General features: G+C 37.1%; 1 protein-coding gene and 1 long non-coding RNA gene across 2 annotated transcripts; one reads left to right on the forward strand and one right to left on the reverse strand.

The window, feature by feature from the left end:
• The first annotated feature begins 6351 nt into the window (after window positions 1-6351).
• Window positions 6352-10608, forward strand: LOC129360921 (C-type lectin domain family 10 member A-like). Its single transcript, XM_055031438.1, has 8 exons — window positions 6352-6449; window positions 6537-6638; window positions 7111-7251; window positions 8103-8245; window positions 9035-9138; window positions 9283-10123; window positions 10200-10301; window positions 10500-10608. Exons 1-6 carry the CDS (start codon window positions 6380-6382, stop codon window positions 9443-9445), a joined length of 723 nt encoding a protein of 240 aa, XP_054887413.1. The 5' UTR covers window positions 6352-6379; the 3' UTR covers window positions 9446-10123; window positions 10200-10301; window positions 10500-10608.
• A 12150-nt stretch (window positions 10609-22758) lies between these two features.
• Window positions 22759-23902, reverse strand: LOC129360922 (uncharacterized). The gene is made up of 3 exons (XR_008606106.1): window positions 23852-23902; window positions 23143-23288; window positions 22759-22844 (listed from the first exon to the last, which is right to left on the reverse strand). It is a non-coding gene; the product is annotated as an uncharacterized LOC129360922 (long non-coding RNA).
• Window positions 23903-23940: the final 38 nt, after the last annotated feature.

The raw sequence follows: 23940 nt of genomic DNA on the forward strand, positions 1-23940 counted from the left end.
GACTGTCAAACTGGCACTCGTGAGTTTTTCAGGCAGGAGATTTTTAACAGTGTGCTCAACAGCTGCAGATTTGAACTATGAATGTAAGGAAGTTGCAAAAATAAATTGCTCAGCAAAATGTGTTTAGGTTTGATTTTTTTCCCCACATATTCACTGCATTTTTCCAGGATTGACAGGAGGCATTTATAAAAGTATTTCATTAGAATCAACTAAATAATAATATTAAAATTAAACATTAGGTGTGTGGGGATTCCTATTTATAATTTTATGTCACCATTGTAACTATGACACTTTCAATATACACATTGTTTTTACAATGTGATACATTTCCTTCAAGGTAACATAATTGCTGTTCACGAAATGTGAAACTTTACTAGAGAAAAGATATGATCAGCTCTGACGCCTGACTTCCTCAAATGGTAAGAGGTCAAACTAGATACCTTTTTCCTGAATGCTATTTCTGCAGCTCTGACAATCAAGCACAGGAGTAACATCCATCCAGACAATGGAGGACATCTACGCCAATGATGTCATTGAATTTGTCTCTAAAGGTCCAGCAGTAACTCTCGGAGGACAGAATGAGTGGAGAAAAGGCCAAGGTGGATATTTCTTTTTCTTTTTTTTTTTTAAGCCATTGTTAAATGTCAGATTGTGTTTGATTCCAATTTATTTATTTTGTTACGGTTTAGGAAACTCTAAAACTAGAGTTTATGTCGGTGTTATCATCCTTCTGGGGCTCCTGACTATTTTCCTGGTGCCTGGACTGATCTACGCTCTCATCCTCTGTAAGTCTGTTTCTCCAAAATCAATGCTTTCATTCTTATCTGTCTTCATATAAACAGAATAATGTGTGCAGCCTCTCTTTCATATCAAACTCTTCTTCCTCAATGTAAACCTATTTTTAAAGCCTAAAGTGTGACAGGCTGATTCCAGGCTGCCTAAACTAGATGTGGTAGTGAAGACAGACTTAGATGATCCCATGTAATCTAAGCCACTAGAAAAGTTTTCCCCAAAAAAACTAGCCGTTGTCACACAAACATATTTCCAATTTTGGCACCGTTATGCATAAAAATATGTGCTTTCATCTTAACTTGCCTTTGACTTGTTTTGTGCTTTGTCTCCATGTTTTCTGATTTGATTTGAAGGGCGCAGCTGCAATTTCTGTATCCTTGCTCTGTTCTTTTGTGATCAGCACCGTGTTGAAGGTGGTTCATTGTGAACAGGAGCACTGACCCAGAAAACACAGCACCATATCACTTACGTATGTTGAATCTTCGAGTTTATTATGAATGTTTGTTCACTTTAGGTAATCAAAACGGCCACTTGGCAGCGGATTTCTCCATCAAGCTTTCTTCTGTGACTCAAGAGAAAGACCGACTGAATGCCAACCTCACTGGCATGAATGAAGAGCTGAACAGGCTTCGACAAAGTAAGTCCTCCGCTGCTTGTGAGATTGACTGTTTAGGGCTCTTTAAAATGTCAGCTTCCCCGTTCGCGGAAAAGCGGCTCAGTCGTTTCCGGTCTATTGAAATGGCCTTGTACTCTAGGTGCTTGCAGGTCTCGGCTCCAGGTAACAATTAATGATGTTCCTCCATCCAAAGCCCCAACAAAAAGCTGGAGAGCGACGAATATTTACCGTCTTCTTAATTCAGGATCGTTTGGACATCCATGAAAACTTAACAGCCCATTATATTTGGAAGACAACAATGTTCATGGTTTTGCTTTACTTGCTTCTGAAATATGACTTTGTCTTTTCTGGCTGTCATGGTAACTCAAAGCGAAGCAAGACAGCCGCATTTCGCTCATGCGGATGTGACGTCTGTGGCGTTTGTGCAAAGAGCCCCAAAAACAATCTGTTTTTATTTATTTATTTGACTTAATGTAAAATTTGTCACTAAAACCATGTAATAAAAGTTTGAGAAAATGTCTTTATTGACGTAAGACAGCATCTCAAAAATATTGACAGAGCTTCACTTTTTTTTGACACTGTTATGTTTCAGCCTCATTGATACTAATTAACTAATTACTCACACACAAATACCCCATTATAAAAATGCGGAAAAACGTTTCAGAGGGTTTTACAGATTTACTAAAATTAGAAAACAAAAAGATCCTATTTGTGCTTTAGAAAGGTTTATCTTCAGCATTTGATATCGGCCAGAAAAAGAGGAAAATGTGTAATTCTGGATGTTTCTTTCAGAGGAGGGATGTCCTGCAGGTTGGACGAGGTTCTACGGTTCTTGTTATCTTGCGTATGGATGCGGTACCTGGGATAAAGCCAGAGAATACTGCGTGAAGAAAAACGCCCATCTGGTGGTGATAAACAGCGCAGAAGAACAGGTGCTGTGTTCTGTTGAAAAGAATGTTTTCTTATGCATATGACACTTATTCACACTTTTTGTTCCATGTTCTTTCAAAAAAATGTTGATTGACTATTTGATTGTTTGGAAATTTCCAAGAATAGTCTACAGCACTTTAGACTGCAGGCAGTTATTCCCCGATCTCCCCTGATTTGAATTTCTTCCTGACTTTTCAGGAGAGTGACGCAGTACGTCGGACACACACGCATGCAAGCACACACACACACACACACACACACACACACACACACACACACACACACACACACACACAACACAACACACACCACACACACACATACAACACATACACACACACACACACACACACGCACAGGCACACGCATGCACACACACACACACACACACACACACACACACGCATGCACACACACACACGCACGCACATTCTCTAATGATAAAAACATGCATTATCGCAAAACACAGTCATAATACTCAAATATAATTTTGCACGTAGATGTTTTTCAGGTCTTATGCCGTCTTGATAGATCTAATCATTTACTACATAAAATTTTGCACTGAAAATATATTTGTGTATTGACAGTCTGCAAAAGCTTCAGAAGACTAAAGTTTTTTTCTTGGTAAAGAAGAATTCACTGGGATTACAGATGATTTCCTGCAATAAAAAATAGATTTATTATTTATTTGTTTATTTATTTATTTATTTATTTATATTTATTTATCCATTTCTTTTATTATTATGGTAAAAAAAAAAGTTATTTAATATAAATAACTGCAATCATATTGAATATAGAATAAAATTAAATATAATAGATTTATATTTTTTGTAATTAATATTGACATAATTTACATTAACTTGGTCATTTAATATAAACTCAGTCTGTGGTACTATTAAATTGCATAAAAATCTCACTAATGAACATTTTTCAAATAGATTTCTGATGGACTGCGCATTTAATTAAATTGCAAAATGTTTGATTTTGTTTGTTTTAAATCAAACATGATTCTCCGCTCAGAGTGTCTGTCTGTCAGGAGGCGGCATGAGCTACAACTCGAGTCGTGCCTGACTTTCTTTTTTTCTTTTTTTTTACTACTTCCTGTTTTAGTTGTCGAGGAATTGTCTCTTTCTGTGATTCACAGTTTTTAGGAAATTTTGATCAACTACAGCTGAAAATTTAAAATGTGTAGCCTAATCTAAGGTGGACATGATCCAAGATCTAAGATTTGTTGAAACACATTTAGAGAAGAATAAAATCTATACATAACATGTAAAAATACAACAACAAAAAACATTTTAATGTCTTTTTTTAGTTTTAGAAGCAGATAAGATTGAGTGAGGTAAAAGAAAAACTGCAAACACCAACTAAGTATTTGCATAAGTAGTATAATATTTATAAATAAAAGGATGGAAAAAGGTACCATTTGTGCATCAAATGCTCACCTCTAAACTGCATGCAAAGAAATGTAGTTCAAACTAATTTTATTTTTTGTACATTTGGCAGAACTTTGTGGCTTCGTATGCTGAGGATTCAGTTTGGATTGGTTTGACTGACAAACAAACTGAGGGAACCTGGGAGTGGGTCGATGGATCTCCTCTGACTCTCAAGTAACTTTTATTCCTCTGTTTCTTTCGATTTTCATTGTTGACCGTCACATGTTAAAAATGTGGATTCTTCTGAGTTTACACTTTGACTTGTGTTTTGAGGAATATTTGACGTGTGAGGACAATAAAAAATTTTTACATTTTTAATAAATATTTCTTTTTGGATAATTGTTTTTTTTGTTTTGCCTAGTCTGTAAGAAAAGGCTAAATAAATAAGTTTGCTTCATTTCAAGCATGCTGTTTAAGGCTGTGAGCTTTAAATCGTACTCTTGAGCAAGAATTAACCGCAGTAGATTGTTCAACAATCTACACGAATGAGCTAATGCACTACACATTAAAAATGTGCACACATCTGTTCAATAAGACGATGTCGATTAGCTTCAGATTAGCTCAGAAACTTGCAATTTCATGAAATGGGTCTCTGTGGCCGAGCAATCTAAGACTCGGACCACAAAGGTATTTTGTTATTTATGCTGTGAGTCACTAAAGTAATTCCTTTTTTGTTTGTTTTGTTGATTGTAACATAACATTAGGTGATTACGGCGGTTCTCTTTTCTTTAATGTTCAGGTTCTGGGTGGAGAATCAACCTGATAATGGCGGTAAAGTCTATGGGGCTGCAGAGGAGGACTGCGCGCACATCAGAACCGATGACGTCTGGAACGACCTTCCATGTTCTCAATCTCTGAACTGGATCTGTGAAAAAGAAATGACATAGATGATACACATAAGCATTTCTAACTGCTTTCCATTACAGGCCAATATGCCATTTTGATCTGTTATTAAATAGATGCAGCTTTTTCAAGCATATTGTTCAATTTTGTATATAACATGTTACATATATGCTGTTATTAATCAAAAACATTTCTTAAGAAACCTGCATAATGCTTGATCCATAAAAAAACAAAATATCACAAATCAGCAATTTGTTGAAGCGTTTAAGTCTAAATATTTGAACTATTGAACTGTTAAGCTATTAATATGATTAGTTTTTCAAAAACAATCTAACATTCATTCTGCATTCAATCATAATGTCTCCTCTGCTCTGATTTATCTCTTTGGTGGCATTAAACAGATGCATGTTGTAGCAACACGAGTCTTTTACAGAAAGTTACTACTTCAAGTCGGAAGATTAAATCTGCTCGTGTTATTTTTTAACTTTGAATGCAACGCTTGCTTTTTCAGAATTGTCCAATGAAAAATATGTATATGTATATGACAAAGAAATATGCATTTCTTTGTCATATGCAATAATATTTCTGTCGAATGCATCTTCTTCCATTCCCAATAATAAACAAAATCTGCTTTAAAAAAAAATCTATACCTTTAATCTCAATTACCTTAAAAACATGTTTACCTTACAGGAATATTTTCTTCAACACTGGCCTCTAAAACGTTTCGAAATGTTGAAAATTTTCAATGATTTTTTTTTTCTCTTTAATTTTTTGTCTTTTTTTAAAATATATTTTCTAAGTGTGTGTCTGGAGGTCTGTCTGTGCCCCTCAATGATATTTAATAACAGTTTAGCTAAATGAGCTGCTCCAGCTGCCCTCCGTCAAATAATGACCTTTAACCGATTCTCATCCTCTGTCCTTACGGTGACGTTTCATCTCTTTGCTCTCAAAACTTGTAACGCTTACAAACTTCTGCTCTCTCCCAAACTCTCTGTGCTCTCTCAACTCTTCACCACATTTATCCTCAGTTGTTCCCGACTCTGTGGGTAGAAAGAGGTGCGTTGAACCGGGCCCTTTTCCTGTCGATTCATTGGGCAAGAATATTTTTTTTCATCATAGACCTGTTTGTGAAATAAAACCCAAGTCCAACATGGGGAGAAAAGATCAAAACTGGACCATTTAGACTGAGCTCATATACTTGGATTTTGGCAGAAAAAATTTTGGCAGAAAAAATAAATAAATCTTGATTTGGTTTTCATTTTGCTTCTTCTGTGATGGTGACGGTGCCATCCTCTCTCTGCACAAACTCCACCAGATAGACAAATTTGTTTTCAAGTAATATTTCCTTTCGTGTAAATCTTTTAGTAGTTCACAACATAAAACTGATGCAAAAAAAAAAAAAAAATCTGCCTTCTTGTCTTTGTCTCTGTTCACGACTTGTGTGAATTAAATGTGAGGAGCTCAGAGTTCATTCGTCTGTTCGCACGAGCAAAACCGGACGCACACAGTTTGTGCAGATGGACTTGGGCCTCTTTTTTTTTTTTCTTTCTTTTTCGCACCTGTTGTGTTGGTGGGTGAACAGCTCAGACCCGCTTAAAATAGGTGCCAAAGTTTTGGTTCAAACTTTTATTCTGTGCGACTTCCTTCCTCAAACTTTGATCTAAATGCCCTGCAGTGCCACAACCGCACTTTCATAGCACTCAGTTTAGCTGCTGGTTGCAGATCTGGCTGGAAAGAAAATATTCTGCTCCCCTTTCAAGCAATGGAGGATATATATACTAATGTTGAAAGTGTCAAATCTGTTCCGCACATTTTTGCACCAAATTACCCAGGTAAGGATGACACAACCTACAGATACAAACATGTTTTGTCATTATTTTTCAGTGGAACTCATCTATTTTTTTAAAAACTTTGCTCAGGTTCAAGCAGCTCTGACAAGAGGCTCTATTTAGGTATCATTATTGCTTTTGGGCTCCTTAATGTTTCCCTCCTGGCTGGACTGGTCGTCCTTGGTGTCTACTGTGAGTCCCACTGCCTTTCGCCTAATTATGGACAAAGTGAACATTTTGCTGCTGTCCTTTGGATTTCTTCAGCCTCTTTGGATTAAAACTAGTCAAAATGACTACCGTTAGAAAAGGCATGTTTCACCAGTTCAGTGGTGGAAACTATTTAAGATGTGAAAGTTAACAACGGAAGAACAGCTTGTTTCCAGATTGAACATTTCTGATAAGTAAGAGCTGCAAGGACACGCTGCAAAAGCATCGCCTCTGTAGCAGAAGCTTACTTTTTTAAATTGTTTTAAAAGAGGCTAAAGTCATACCAAACTCAATCTATGCTGTTCTCCATTTCTTTCTTTGTACTGGTTGCTAATTTCCTGAAACTATCTTCCAGAATGACATAAAGTGGGACTTTAGCTTAAATATTATAAGTTTGCTCTTATTTACTTGATGTATGTTTTTGGGGTTTTTTAACAACATATTCTGCTGCTAATAGATCATAACACAAGTGATACGGCAGCAAGTCTGACTGAATGTCAGCAGGATGGAAATAACACGACGTCATTTCTGATTGAGGAACGAGACCTGCTGAATGCCAGCCTCACTGCAATTACTCAAGAGCTGATGAAGCTTCGAGGTTTGTCCAGACAGCTTCATTTTGACCAGGAGTCGTGTTCTGGTGCTGGACGGCGAGGCTTATTGGTGACGCAAACCATTTTTTGACTCATGAGGAACTGTCGATTAATGTCTTGTTAGATCAAATTTATTCGTGTTGAAGTCTGCAGCGATGGCATAGAGAAGCAACTTTAATCTGATTACTGGATTTGAAAAAGTAACCAGGTAGATTACTCGATACCGAAAAAAGTGTCCCGACTGTAATGCGTTGCTGACGACACTGGTTGTCTGGTCACCTTGAACCAGAGCCAGAGGACGCAGGAATGAAGATGGCGGCGTCAAACCAGAACGGGGAAGAGAAACGGTCCAAACAAAGTCCGGTGCGGGATGCAAAGTGCACTTGATGCGGTTCTGTTTTGAAATACAAACAGCCGACAAACTCCTTCAAACACTTTCATTCAGTCAATTATGTTAAAAGATGTAGCGCGCTAACCCCCTGTGCACCCCACATTTGGAGGCCTCAGTCGTCAACGCGGACGTTGCGGGTTCGACTCCCGGGCCCGGCGACCTTTGCCGCATGTCTTACCCTCTTTCCTGTATCTCTACTGTCAAAAAATGCGAGCCACTAGTGCCTCAAAAACTCTTTGGAGAAAAAATAATGTATGAGCTAATAGCTTCATGTTTTGTAATATTTTATGTTTACGTTTAGAAAGGTGACAAAACCACATTTTCTGCTTATTTAGTCAGTATTTAATAGAACGGACACTAAATACAGATTTTTTTTAGCATATTATGAAATTTTAGTTATTCGTGTTGTTGAAAGACTGTCAGCCCTCTTGACACAAGAGAAAACTCTGTTTTTTATTCCTCTAGAGTCAACATGTCCTACAGGATGGACGACGTTCAGCGGTTCCTGTTACTATTTCTCTAACGAAGCCGGTTCCTGGGATGAAGGCAGGAGGGACTGCGTTCACAGAGGAGCAGATCTGCTAGTGATGAACAATGCTGAGGAGAAGGTGCTGCGTTCTTTATACTAGTCAGATACATTTTGTTTGTGTGCAAAATAAGTAAGTTTCTTAAATCATTAAGTATGTGTCATATGCTCTTATATTGGAATAAAAATAGTAATGCAAGGATTCACCCTCTTGAATCTTCAACATTTTTGTAAATGTCAGGGTGTAATTTTAGCTTTAGTGTCATTGACACTTAAACAAAAGTAGCACATAACTGTGAAGTGTCAGTGAAGCGATTCATTGTTTCCTCATTTCTTCGCAACTAAAATCTTAAATGTGCAGCGTAGCTACGTTTGTAATCAGAGTTGATTCTTTGCAGAGCTAATCGTTTGCTCCAATTACAGCTGCAGGTCTTTTGAGGTACATCTACCAGATTTAGACAATTATAGACAGAAAAGGACATATGTGTATCACTGACCAGTCTGCTGTGTTTCTTGTTTGTTCACTAAATGTCCGAAAAACCACTGAGATTAAATTACACAGAGGTTGAGGATTATGAGAGCATTAGGGGCGAAGCTGTTCAGTTGTTTTTTGTCAGGTATCATTTCTCTTTTCCTTCACAGTGCATCATGTGTTAGATCAAGACCAGAAAATAAGGCTGTTTTAATGTTTTAAAGTCAGTCAATTAGGTCTGGTCTTAAAATTAGTATAAATACATAAATACAAAGAGGGAAAAAAGACACACAAATAAGGTTTGCTCCTATGTTTTACACAGTTATTTGTAGGCAGTATTTGGCTTACAAGTCATAAACGTTTCATACACATTACATAGTTTTGTGCCTTATTTGACAGACATTCCTGGTTGCTCTCATCAAGAAGGAAGCTTGGATTGGTTTAAATGATAAAGAAACCGAAGGTTCCTGGAAATGGGTTGATGGATCCTCCCTGGAGTTCAAGTAAGAGATCAGACATTTGATTCAGTGCTGAGAGGCACAAACAGAGACATGTGGTTTTATTTCTGTGTTTTAATCTCAGCTGTATGTTTGTGTCTGTCGTTGTCACGTATGAAACGTGGTCTAATTCTGTGACAAATTTAACAGGAACTGGCTTGGCTCTCAGCCTGATAATGGAGGGACAAGCGGAAGATGGGGCGAGGAGGATTGTGTTCATGTCAATAACAACGGCGAAGCGTCTTGGAATGATTTGTCATGTGATGCTGCTGAACACTGGATCTGTGAAAAAGTCCTGAAATTCACTGTTTGAAAAAAAGGCCTCTAGAAATAATGTTTTTGATTTTATTCTTGAGTTTTAAGTATCCCATATCTAAAAACAAAGCTTTTATAAAGTGCTTTAATAGTCCTGCTTCTAGTTACAATGGATTTAAATTACAATAAACTCTATTTTCTGCTTTCTGCATGTTCACTGTTTATTGCAATTTACAAAGTCAAAAAAAAAGAGGCAATTTGTACACAGTAACCCACCCGCAGTATTAACTGTGATTTCATAGACACCTTTATGTGAAATTAAGTGAGTGTAATTTGCAAGGTAAAGCAACATCTCAGAGGAAGTATTCAAGTTATTTCACAGTGTGACAGAGATCAGAGTCTGCCATCTGCTGCAGTCTAATATATGATTTTTTTTTGTTTTTTAGGTAAATTAAGGATCTTTTTGAAACTATTCAGCGTCTCTCTGGCTGCTCGGTGTTAATCCCTCTCACTGGTTTATAGTCTTGCGCAACTAATTTCAACTCTGAATAATATCCATCCTTCTCAGAATTGCAACTTCCTCAAACTCAGTTTAGCAGTTCTCAGATATTTCTGGTTTGGCGGCAGATCGGAGAGTCTACAAAACGTTCAGCATCTGTCAAAGCAATGGAGGAAATTTATATGAATGTTGATCCTGAGAAAAGTGACTGGCAAATTCCTGTTGCAAAGAATGAAGGTAAGAACAACAGGAGAAAGAGAAGCATGAATATATTTTGTTGTAGAAATGAAATGAATGTATTTCCTTTGTGAAGGTTCTGGCGGCTCTAAGAAGAAGCTCTATGTGGGTGTCATCATCTTTCTGGGGCTTCTGAATGTTTTCCTGCTGATTGGACTCATCAGTCTTGGTGTTTTCTGTGAGTTTTGTTGTCTCATATTTAACTGAGTCTGTTCTGCTTTATCCTTAAAGGCAGAAAATAAAAATATTGTCATCAAAATCCAGAATGGTCGAATCACTCTCAGCATTAAAACCAACTTTCTAAGTTAAAGTTAAATGAGTATATCTTATTAAGCTTTTCTGTTTTTCTCTAATAATGTGCTTTAATTACTTTTAGCTCATGATGTCGGCGGCTTGGCAGCAGATTTCACCAATGACAATCTGACTGATCGTCTCCAGGACAGTGATGACCGGCTTTCTGTAATGACCGAGAAAGAGACCGTCTGAAAGCAAACCTCACAGAAATGATCAGGCTCCAGAGTTTGTTGAAGAAAAGTAAGTCTTCAGGTGTTTGTGAGAAAAACTTCTTTTCTAAAAGACAGAAGATCCTTTTGATACCATCTTTGGTGTAAGTTCCTTCCTGCAGAGTTTCACTCTCAATCTGTGGGTTTTTATGTTTATTTAACTGTTACTAAAAACCCTGGATCCTCAAAATAATATAATTTATAGTTCAAATATTAATGACTTTACAAATGGGCGATTATGCAACATTGACTTTCTGTTACCATCATAATTAGTAGGCAGTGTTAAAAAACAGCTAAATAATCTTTTATCTTTTAGAGAAAACATGTCCTGCAGGATGGAGCATGTTCAGCTGTTCTTGTTATTTCCTCTCTACATCATCTGGATCCTGGGATGAAGCCAGAACAGACTGCATGAACAGAGGAGGAGATCTGGTGGTGATAGACGACGATGATGAACAGGTGATGTAATCTTTCAGTGGGACATCATTCATTTATGTCTGCAAATGAAATTCATGTCTTTCTTTCATAGCTAAAGTTTAATAAAGATATTTTTTTATGAAGATAATTAGAAAAACGTTACTGTTTAATATTTAGGTGAATAAATTCTAAAACCTTTAATAGAAATGTTCTTTACCTTGTTTTTGTCATGGCATGTTATAAAACAAGCAACTGCTGTACTGAAATCTTAATGTTTTTTCTACAATATTGACAGAATTTACTTTCTAAAATCATCAAAAAAGAAACATGGATTGGTTTGAATGATAAAGAAACTGAAGGATCCTGGAAGTGGGTTGATGACACTCCGCTCACTCAAGCGTGAGTTTCACACTTTATTTCTTATTCTTGCTAAAAAAAACAAACTGCTTTTACTATTCAAAATCTCACTAACATGTAAAAGATTAGACAGGATTTACACATAATGGCAGCTTTGAGACATAAAATTACACAAAAAAAATATGTAAGAGTTATAATTTCCCACATTAGGAAAATGAGTAAAACATTTGTTCTTCTGAAAAGCTCAACTTATCCAATAAGCATTTGATCCCCCACTGACTTTAAAAATGTTATACTGAAAAACAAGTGAAACGTCTCATAATATTATACCAGATTTATTTTAACAATGAAAGAGCCTCTAAAGACATCAGCGCTATATTTTTCTTATTGTGAACTGCTAACGTTCAAAAACTCGAGAGTCCAATGTGTTTGAGTTGTGACATCTAAGTTTGCAGTTTTGTTCTTTAAGAAAACATTTTGAATGATTGTGTCTCAATGTTTTCTTCATCTGATTGCTTCCTAACGTCTAAATCTGAGGACACAAGACAATACCGGTTTAATAACCATAATTACATCTCCGTCACAAACCTAATTATTGGAGGCTAGAAATGATTCAAATTAAATTTTAAAGCTTTTTATTCTTTATTCCAGGTTCTGGCGCTTCGATCAGCCTGATAACGGTGGTGGAGACCCAGAGTGGGGTGAGGAGGACTGTGTGCATTTCACGTTGCATGACGGCGCAACTTGGAATGATATTTCATGTAATGCTACCAAACATTGGATTTGTGAAAAAATACCAACCAATCAGTTCTGAAAATGATTTATTTATTCTTCGGCAACCAAGCAGACATAACTGTGTAACTCGCCTGTTACAAAAGTGCAAACATTGAACTGTGTTGACAGACACAAGTGTTTTTTTCCCTCCATCAACAGAAAAAGTATTTTCACTTTGCTTACTTTGCTAGCTCAGTTAAGATGATGAAGTGTTTAGTTTGCTAGAAGTCACTTGCTGCTCCATTTCATTATGTGCATAAATAAAAGTTCTTTGTTGCTGATTGAATTCTGACTTGCAGAGCTCCACACATATATTTTCTCTTTTATATATAGAAGATAAAGTGCGTTCTGGTTTTCAGATTATGGATCTTTCCTTATCTTGAACATTTAGTGGAAATGCATCTTTAAAAGGTGTTTGTGAACACAGAGTGAGGCACAGTAACCGTTTGGGTTCTTGTTGCTCTGGCTGAAATCAGATACACAAGCCCTCAAATGTAGAAATTATCAAATGAAACAGAATTTGAAACTGACTTTGGAACAAACAATTTACTTCATGTTCACATTGAATATATGAGTTCTGCATCGGAAAATGTGCTGAAGTCAGTTTGGTGTTATTTCCACATTGGAGTCAAAAATGTAACAGCGCTGACAGGTCTACAGTCTATCAGTAACAGATTTACCCAAAGGTGGATTTATTTATTAAAGATAATTTAAGCATTTTTTCTCTAATGTTCACTGGGAATCATTTTCTTCAAAGGTTATTCCTGCAGTAATAGAATTACAGAGTAATGGACAAAAAAACAGATTTAAACTGTGAAAGATTACAATATAATAAGGTGCTTGGTTTGTGTTGTCTATTATTTTACACTGTAACAAATTATATATCAGTGTTTCCTAATCCTGGTCCTCAAAGCACACTGCCCTGCATGTTTTAGATGTTTCCTCGTTCAGCAAGTTATTTCAACAGACAAGTATAGTAAAGCAGGGAAACATCTAAAACATGCAGGGCAGTGTCCCTTGAGGAACAGGGTGAGGAAAAACTATTGCATTAAAATCCTTAACAAGATAATATAAAAACATTTTATAAATTTCCCTCTGTAGATGTTGCTCTTTCCAGTTTCATCAGGGACTCAGAACCTTAAACATGCTAAAGGAAATTAACATCCAAATTTGAAAAGTTTAAAACTGGGAGCTTTAATGTGGATGAGCATTAGCTGTCTTCAATAAAGTCTTTTTAAAAGTTTACAGAACCTCAATTCAAGACTATCTGGACTAAAAAACATACTAACAAAATGATCTTGTTTGCTGCAGGAGATTCTCACAAACTTATGAGACATCTTGTGGTTATTTTTATAAATGAACACAAACCTTTTGCTTATTTTTAGCTGCAAAGTGAGACAGACACTTGCATCTCAGAGCTCAATTTACGTTCCTTATTTTAACCATTTATGGTCAAGAAAGAGAGAAAGAGTGAAGCAATGGTGGAGGGGTAAAAAACGACTCAAATATGGAGGCCTTAGCATTCGACTGATGAGGATCAACATGCTAAGATGGAGGGAGGGAGTCAGAGAACCTGAAGAGACAAAGAAAGACACTTCCAGAATCTGCAAGTTTATTATTTAATTGTCTTTTCAATACCTTGGATAATTCCTGGACCTGCATAGACAGGGAGGAACATTAAAGAATAACTAGACCTAAGAAACATAATGAAACTAGAGTAACAAGGAATAACTAGAGACAGGACTTTAATTGTGTTTAAAAGCCACAAAGAATCACAAGATACAGGTCCAACTTTTCAAGTTAATGTCATACAACATTTTCCAATACCATCATCACCATGGACAGTAACCAGTACAGTAACCAGTACAGTGACCACTACAGTAACCAGTACAGTAACCAGTACAGTAACCAGTACAGTGACCAGTACAGTAACCAGTACAGTAACCAGTACAGTAACCAATACAGTAACCAGTACAGTAACCAGTACAATGACCAGTTTTAATAAACACAGAACAGAGGTTTAAATAACTTCAATTATTCCATCAAAATGGCTTGTGTGCCACACATGCTATTGATGCTCTGTAATGAATTTATTAATAGAAATGTAAAATGATTTATTACAGAGATAAGGTTTAACAAACGGAGTAAACCTTAATCCTATTAACACTCAAAGGACTAAAGAGGATGAAGTGCCGCCCCCAGCAATGAAACAAAAATAACCAAACAGTCTAAAATGAATTGAAAATAAAAACACTGATGGAGCACTGAACCTCCCAAATACAAGTCAGTCTAAAGTGATTAGAGCCAATCAAGAGCAGTCAGACTGTGAGGCAGAACAAAAGGCCATAAAGGCATTAAATGTGACCACAATATAACAACTTTGTTCTGAAAATATTACGTTTTTTTAGTTTGACTATTGTATAATAATATTATAACTTTATGGCCCTAAAATTCTAGTGAGGGTCAAACCCAGAAATACAAAAATGATACAGACAAAAGCAACAGTATCTATAGAGATCCAATATTTAGATGGTTTTCAGGAAATAGTTTTCAGCAATAACTCACTGCAGGAAGGTTTTCCACCTAAACAGAAGCACCAGGCCAAAATAAACTTGTTTGTAAAGAAAAAACCTGAAATAACCAGGAAATGGAAAATTGTGATAAAATAAACACTTTGATTAAACACTGCAGTTATTTTTAACACAACTTTGTTTCTCATTGAAAGTAAAGAAATTGAATCCTTAAAATACAGGAAGTTGTGTTAATTCAAACTGTGTAAATTATTTATTTATCTTCTGGTTCCAAAGACATTTACTGTATATCCACTTGCAATGTTGAACATCAAAACTTAAAAGCAACATTTTCTTTTTGTTTGTTGTGAAACATAATCTGATTATAACTCTCTTGTTTACAGACTTTCTAAGTTCTGGGGAAACGGCCAGCCTGATAATGCTGGTGGAGTTGAAGCTTGTGCACAGATCTGGAATAACTACAAGACATGGAATGATGATCAATGTAATGCTTTTTTCCCGTGGATCTGTGAAAAGGATCCAATGTAACAATGGCTAAATATTAATTGTTGCTTTCCACTTTAGACTAAGTTTAAGCTTTATGCTTTATACTCCACTGCAGTTACCTGAAAATGTTTAGTACTGTGTATTAAAGATACATATGGAGGCTTTTCAGACTGAAAATGTGTGCTATTGAATTATGCAAAAAGAAAAATTACCCTGTAGACACAGTGCCTTTAAATAATAATAATAATAAAATAATACATTTATAGATTAGTTTTAAATGTAATTTCTTTAACATAAAAGCTTCTTAAATGTGGATCTACAGCCTGTTGTTGTCTGCTTCATTGTAAAGCCTGTTGAAATAAATCCTGTCATCTGTAACATCCAGCAGTGTGTGAACATCCATAGAAAGGCCTGATTTTCATATTCCTGTCAGCTTACTATACTGGTTACTGTACTGGTCACTGTACTGGTCCTGTACTGGTTACTGTACTGGTCACTGTACTGGTTACTGTACTGGTTACTGTACTGGTCACTGTACTGGTTACTGTACTGGTTACTGTACTGGTCACTGTACTGGTTACTGTACTGGTTACTGTACTGGTTACTGTACTGGTTACTGTACTGGTCACTGTACTGGTTACTGTACTGGTCACTGTACTGGTTACTGAACTGGTCACTGTTCTTTTTACTGTACTGGTCACTGTACTGGTCACTGTACTGGTTACTGTACTGGTTACTGTACTGGTTACTGTACTGGTCATTGTACTGGTCACTGTACTGGTTACTGTACTGGTTACTGTACTGGTTACTGTACTGGTTACTGTACTGGTTATTGTACTGGTTACTGTACTGGTTATTGTACTGGTTACTGTACTGGTTACTGTACTGGTTACTGTACTGGTTACTGTACTGGTTACTGTACTGGTCACTGTACTGGTTACTGTACTGGTTACTGTACTGGTTACTGTACTGGTCACTGTACTGGTTACTGTACTGGTTACTGTACTGGTCACTATACTGGTTACTGTACTGGTTACTGTACTGGTCACTGTACTGGTTACTGTACTGGTCACTGTACTGGTCATTGTACTGGTTACTGTACTGGTCACTGTACTGGTTACTGTACTGGTCACTGTACTGGTTACTGTACTGGTTACTGTACTGGTCACTGTACTGGTTACTGTACTGGTTACTGTACTGGTCACTGTACTGGTTACTGTACTGGTTACTGTACTGGTCATTGTACTGGTTACTGTACTGGTTACTGTACTGGTCACTGTACTGGTTACTGTACTGGTTACTGTACTGGTCACTATACTGGTTACTGTACTGGTTACTACTGGTCATTGTACTGGTTACTGTACTGGTTACTGTACTGGTCACTGTACTGGTTACTGTACTGGTTACTGTACTGGTTACTGTACTGGTCATTGTACTGGTTACTGTACTGGTTACTGTACTGGTTACTGTACTGGTTACTGTACTGGTCACTATACTGGTTACTGTACTGGTTACTGTACTGGTTACTGTACTGGTCACTGTACTGGTTACTGTACTGGTTACTGTACTGGTCACTATACTGGTTACTGTACTGGTTACTGTACTGGTTACTGTACTGGTCATTGTACTGGTTACTGTACTGGTTACTGTACTGGTTACTGTACTGGTTACTGTACTGGTCACTGTACTGGTTACTGTACTGGTCACTATACTGGTTACTGTACTGGTTACTGTACTGGTTACTGTACTGGTTACTGTACTGGTCATTGTACTGGTTACTGTACTGGTTACTGTACTGGTTACTGTACTGGTTACTGTACTGGTTACTGTACTGGTTACTGTACTGGTTACTGTACTGGTCACTATACTGGTTACTGTACTGGTTACTGTACTGGTCATTGTACTGGTTACTGTACTGGTTACTGTACTGGTTACTGTACTGGTCACTGTACTGGTTACTGTACTGGTTATTGTACTGGTTACTGTACTGGTTACTGTACTGGTCACTGTACTGGTCACTGTACTGGTTACTGTACTGGTTACTGTACTGGTTACTGTACTGGTTACTGTACTGGTCACTGTACTGGTTACTGTACTGGTTACTGTACTGGTTACTGTACTGGTCACTGTGGTCACTGTACTGGTTACTGTACTGGTCACTGTACTGGTTACTGTACTGGTCATTGTACTGGTCACTGTACTGGTTACTGTACTGGTTACTGTACTGGTCACTGTACTGGTTACTGTACTGGTCACTGTACTGGTTACTGTACTGGTTACTGTACTGGTTACTGTACTGGTCACTGTACTGGTTACTGTACTGGTTACTGTGCTGGTCACTGTACTGGTTACTGTACTGGTTACTGTACTGGTCACTGTACTGGTTACTGTGGTTACTGTACTGGTCACTATACTGGTTACTGTACTGGTTACTGTACTGGTTACTGTACTGGTTACTGTACTGGTTACTGTACTGGTCACTGTACTGGTTACTGTACTGGTCACTGTACTGGTTACTGTGGTTACTGTACTGGTCACTGTACTGGTTACTGTACTGGTCACTGTACTGGTTACTGTACTGGTTACTGTACTGGTCACTGTACTGGTCATTGTACTGGTCACTGTACTGGTTACTGTACTGGTCACTGTACTGGTTACTGTACTGGTCACTGTACTGGTTATTGTACTGGTTACTGTACTGGTCACTGTACTGGTCATTGTACTGGTCACTGTACTGGTTACTGTACTGGTCACTGTACTGGTCATTGTACTGGTCACTGTACTGGTTACTGTACTGGTTACTGTACTGGTTACTGTACTGGTCATTGTACTGGTTACTGTACTGGTTACTGTACTGGTCATTGTACTGGTTACTGTACTGGTTACTGTACTGGTTACTGTACTGGTCACTGTACTGGTTACTGTACTGGTCATTGTACTGGTTACTGTACTGGTTACTGTACTGGTTACTGTACTGGTCACTGTACTGGTTACTGTACTGGTTACTGTCCATGGTGATGATGGTATTGGAAAGTGTTGTATGACATTAACTTGAAAAGTTGGACCTGTATCTTGTGATTCCTTGTGGCTTTTAAAGACAATTAAATAATAAACTTGCAGATTCTGGAAGTGTCTTTCTTTGTGTCTTCAGGTTCTCTGACTCCCTCCCTCCATCTTAGCATGTTGATCCTCAGCAGTCGAATGCTAAGGCCTCCATATTTGAGTCGTTTTTTTACCCCTCCACCATTGCTTCACTCTTTCTCTCTTTCTTCACCATAAATGGTTCAAATCAGGAACGTAAATTGAGCTCTGAGATGCAAGCGTCTGTCTCACTTTGCAGCTAAAACCAGGCAAAAGGTTTGTGTTCATTTATGAAAATAACCACAAAATATCTCATAAGTTTGTGAGAATCTCCTGCAGCAAACAAGATCATTTTGTTAGTTTGTCTTTTTAGTTTTTAAATTTAATATGCAATTGAGGTGAAAGCACATCTTCCCTTTGACAGATTTCTATCAAAGAAGCCCAAACACATAAATCTGCTTGGGAATGAGACATGCATCAATAAAAGAACATATTTATTTATCTTTTTATCTAGATAATTTGTTCAGATCTAATCTATTTTTTTGTTGTCAGGCAGTGAAAAGGTCTAGATGGATCACATTTTTCACAAAATGTAAATTTTAACAGAAAACATTGTTTGCTGCTTGACTGTCTCTGCTGGTGGGACTGAGGGAGGCATTAAGCTGTAGTTGCAGCATGTTGCCACCAGAGGGCGTATTGAACACAAGTGTCAAACTCCAGTCCTCCAGGGCCAGTGTGTCCTGCAGTGTATAGATGTGCCACAGCTACAAAACACTGGAATGAAATGGCTTAATTTCCTTCTCCTTGTGTGGATCAAATCTCCAGAGCCTTGATAATTATTCTATTCAGGTGTGGTGCAGCAGAGGCTCATGGAAAAGTTGCAGGACATTCCAGGACCGCAGTTTGACCCCCTTTGGGGCATCACAGTAAAGCGGTCTCCACCAGGCCGGAGCCTCCCTGACCTGCCAGGGACTCAAAGCTGCTGAAACCTGCATGAACAGGTTCTGAAACTACTGAAAAGAGTCCAGATAGTCTTGAATTGAGGTTCTGTAAACTTTTAAAAAGACTTTATTGAAGACAGCTAATGCTCATCCACATTAAAGCTCCCAGTTTTAAACTTTTCAAATTTGGATGTTAATTTCCTTCAGCATGTTTAAGGTTCTGAGTCCCTGATGAAATTGGAAAGAGAAACATCTATAGAGGAATATTATGATTTATTATTCTTTATAAAAGATTTATATATTATATCGTTAATGTTTTTTTAATACAATAGTATTTCCTAACCCTGGTCCTCTAAGCACACTGCCCTGCATGTTTTAGATGTTTCCCTGCTTTACTATACTTGTCTATTGAAATAACTTGCTGAAACGAGGAAACACCTAAAACATGCCGGGCAGTGTGCTTTGAGGACCAGCATTAGGAAACACTGATATATAATTTGTTACAGTGTAAAATAATAGACAACACAAACCAAACACCTTATTATATTTTAATCAGTGTTGTAGTACTCGAAAACGGTCTTGGTCTCGAGACCGGTCTTAAGACCATTTTTTGATAGTCTCGGTCTTGTCGGACTCGACCACATTTGGTCTCGGTCTTGTCTCGGTCTCGGACATTGAGGACTCGGTATTTTATTTCAAGACCGGTCAAGACCACAACTGTGAAAATAACGCTAAATCATCAGTATCAATTTCTTTAAGATCCTTCTTTTTATTGGATGCACTCCTGATTCAAATCCAAGCAATAACCCGTCTCATTGGTAAATGCATGTTGTTGTTGAGCTGCGGACTGCAGCACTTCGATTGAAAGTTACAAGTGGTTGTCTGGGAAGGGGATAAGATGTCGGCCAAATCATCGGTTATAAAATTTGGCTATTTAAATCACAAACAATACATTTGTAAAGCAACATTGAGAAAAAAGCATACAGCGCAATGTAAGTTCTGCAGTGCTTCACTATCAGAGACGGTGGGGACTACGTCCAACTTTTATCGACACCTTGAAAGAAGCACAAAGAAAGGTAAGCTGTGTGTAAAAGTGATTAGGAAAGCTAGCAAGTTAACATAAGCAATTTCCTCGGTATCAAAATTATTCTACCCGGCCATCACACAGTTCTTATTTCAATATTAGCTACACATATTAAGTGTGAAAATATTGAGCTCCTCTGCCTTTTCGCCATGTTCCCAGTGCTAACTGGAGAAATACACAGCTTTGTCAAAAACAAACCATCTGATCCAGCAAAAGGGTCTTAGAACTGATAAAAGTCAGTCAGGTTTTTGTGCACGTATTTCAATGGGGTTTGTATTTCTGCAGATGGCAGTAGTCGCTCAGGGAGGAAGTGAAGGAGATCAATCTTTTTTTCAACAAATTATCAGTGTCATAACATATTGTCACAACTTGGTGATAGATATAGATTTATTTAAGAAAAGTTATATAATGTAGCTATAATCTGTATACGAGAGAGAAACGAGAGAAATGATTGGCATTTTCAGTTTTACACATGTGCACATGGTTTTGAAATAGCACATTTAAAAACAACATAAATGTATGTACTGTTCATGAAAGGCAGGGAAAATACTATTTTGATCGACTTTGATTGTTTGAAATTCTGTGATTACAACATAGAAGTACTAAATAAAGATGTTTGTTTATTCCAGTTCTCTGTGTAAAATATCTAGGTGTTTTTACGTGAATGTGGGTCTTTTAGATCAATTTTAATGATTTTGATCATGTTTCACATTTTATTGTCACATACTGGCGCTGGTCTTGGTCTTGACTCGGTCTCGACTTCCCTCGGTCTTGGTCTTGACTTGGTCCCGGACCCTAAAAGTCTTGGTCTTGTCTCGGTCTCGATACACTCTGGTCTTGGTCTTGTCTTGGTCTCGGGTTAGGTGGTCTTGAACACAACACTGATTTTAATCTTTCACAGTTTAAATCTGTATCTTTGTCCATTACTCTGTAATTCTATTACTCCAAAAATAACCTTTGAAGAAAATGATTCCCAGTGAACATTAGAAAAAAAATGCTTAAATCATCATTAATAAATAAATCCACCTTTGGGTAAATCTGTTACTGATAGACTGTAGACCTGTCAGCGCTGTTACATTTTTGACTCCAATGTGGAAATAACACCAAACTGACTTCAGCACATTTTCCGATGCAGAACTCATATATTCAATGTGAACATGAAGTAAATTGTTTGTTCCAAAGTCAGTTTCACATTTCTGCTTCATTTGATAATTTTCTACATTTGAGGGCTTGTGTATCTGATTTCAGGCAGAGCAACAAGAACCCAAACGGTTGCTGTACCTCACTCTGTGTTCACAAACACCTTTTAAAGATGCATTTCCACTAAATGTTCAAGATAAGGAAAGATCCATAATCTGAAAACCAGAACGCACTTTATATCTTCTATATATAAAAGAGAAAATATATGTGTGGAGCTCTGCAAGTCAGAATTCAATCAGCAACAAAGAACTTTATTTATGCACATAATGAAATGGAGCAGCAAGTGACTTCTAGCAAAACTAAACACTTCATCATCTTAACTGAGCTAGCAAAGTAAGCAAAGTGAAATACTTTTTCTGTTGATGGAGGGAAAAAAAACACTTGTGTCTGTCAACACAGTTCAATGTTTGCACTTTTGTAACAGGCGAGTTACACAGTTATGTCTGCTTGGTTGCCGAAGAATAAAAATAAATCATTTTCAGAACTGATTGGTTGGTATTTTTTCACAAATCCAATGTTTGGTAGCATTACATGAAATATCATTCCAAGTTGCGCCGTCATGCAATGTGAAATGCACACAGTCCTCCTCACCCCACTTTGGATCTCCACCACCGTTATCAGGCTGATCGAAGCGCCAGAACCTGGAATAAAGAATAAAAAGCTTCAAAATACAATTTGAATCATTTCTAGCCAACAATAATTAGGTCTGTGATGGAGATATAATTATGGTTATTAAACCGGTATTGTCTTGTGTCCTCAGATTTTGACAAGTTAAGAAGCAATCAGATGAAGAAAACATTGAGACACAATCATTCAAAATGTTTTTTTTTTCAAAATCAATTTGATCAACTAAATAAACCTTGAAATTCCTTAAATTTCACATAAACTTGTGACTTGTTTGCCATTCAAATGTAATTCTACTGCATTGTAAAGCTTCAGAGTTTTCATATTTATTTTTAAGCGTCAATAATAAATAACTGATAGATATTGGGGGTAACTTTTTTAATTAGATCAGATAATAAAGTTAATAATGATGCTAAAAAATAAAGATCAAAGGTTTTGAGTCTGTGATTTATGCAAATGAAATTCTTAAATTCAATGTGATCTAACTTCCTGTTCATGTTCACTTCATATTTGACAACATGATTTGTCAAATATCAAGTGTTTATGCAAACACCATGATATAAACTAAAGTAAACACCATGCAGAGTCATTGTCGACGCTCAATAAAAGACTGGATCCTTACGTGAAATTCGGAGCGGTTCCATCAACCCACAGCCAGGATCCCTCAGTTTCCCGGTCGCTCAAACCAATCCATGCGTCCATCTTGAATTCAGCAAGAAATTGCTGTAAAATGTTGACAGAAACAGGTTTTGATCATTAATTTAGTTAAAAAAAATCTTGCTCCATCACCTTATTTCAAATATTGTGCGACTGGTCGCTTAGCAAATTATTGCTAAATACTAATTTACACATTTTAGAGGAAACTCCTTGTCAGTGGAAAATCTAGTTGAGTCTTTTACTTTTACATTATACCATACAGGAAATACAAAATAACATGCCCACTCACTACATTACATATCATAATTTTAATTTCTCCTCTTATACGCTCAGTCAGCGGTGTCCCTCTAAAATCTCTCATCACCTGCTCCTCAGGATCATTTATCACCACCAGATCTCCTCCTTTTCTGAAGCAGTCCGCTCTGCCTTCATCCCAGGATGAAGTCTTGTTATCAGAGGCTTGGTAACAAGAGCTGTTGAACGTGAACCAGTCGTCAGGACATGTTGCGTCTGGAAGAAGAGAATCAAGTTCAGATGATTTTCAAATTCATATTTATATTTTAATGTTTCTTTCAATGTGAAGTATCACTGTGAAATATTCAGACTGTTTATATGCCGGCCACAAGGAATGATCATCTAAAAACGACTGTGTTAAAGAGCAGGAAGTGAAGAGCAAACAAGAAACAGCTTTGTCAAATTGTGGCATGAAAATATTATTGTGCTACCTATCATCTTACTATGAAATACATATTGCTCACGTTACAACATAGCTTATTTTCTTCCAGCACGGTATAATATTGGACTGGCGTAATCATATGCTATGCAAGCATCAAAAGCATATTGTTAGAACAATGTTTTATTTTAATGCAAAGCATTTCACATTTGTAAATACACAAAATCCTACATAGATAAAAATTTAAACGTCTTCAATTTATCTTAGGAGTGAACATGGCAGATAATTTGGACCAATTTTGTCGTGACTTTAACTTCACGTCAGCCGCCTTTACCGAACAAAACTAAAGACTTCCTTTCAAACAAATTGCAAAACCGGAGCAACTCTTTAGTCGTCTCACCAAGCTCGGTGTTCAGCAGGTCTTTCTCAACGGATAGGAGAGAAAGGTTTTCTCACTTTCTTGGAACGACGCTGTCAGATTGACTGAAA

This window comes from Poeciliopsis prolifica, unplaced genomic scaffold (assembly GCF_027474105.1).
Source record: "Poeciliopsis prolifica strain line A6 unplaced genomic scaffold, Auburn_PproV2 SCAFFOLD007, whole genome shotgun sequence".
In the NCBI taxonomy this organism is placed as follows: domain Eukaryota; kingdom Metazoa; phylum Chordata; class Actinopteri; order Cyprinodontiformes; family Poeciliidae; genus Poeciliopsis; species Poeciliopsis prolifica.

Coding starts and splice junctions, on each gene's coding strand:
- LOC129360921 (XM_055031438.1), top strand. CDS start 6,380: ATGGAGGATATATATACTAATGTTGAAAGTGTCAAATCTGTTCCGCAC. Junction 6,450..6,536: donor TTTTGCACCAAATTACCCAG/GTAAGGATGACA, acceptor AACTTTGCTCAG/GTTCAAGCAGCTCTGACAAG. Junction 7,252..8,102: donor AGAGCTGATGAAGCTTCGAG/GTTTGTCCAGAC, acceptor TTATTCCTCTAG/AGTCAACATGTCCTACAGGA.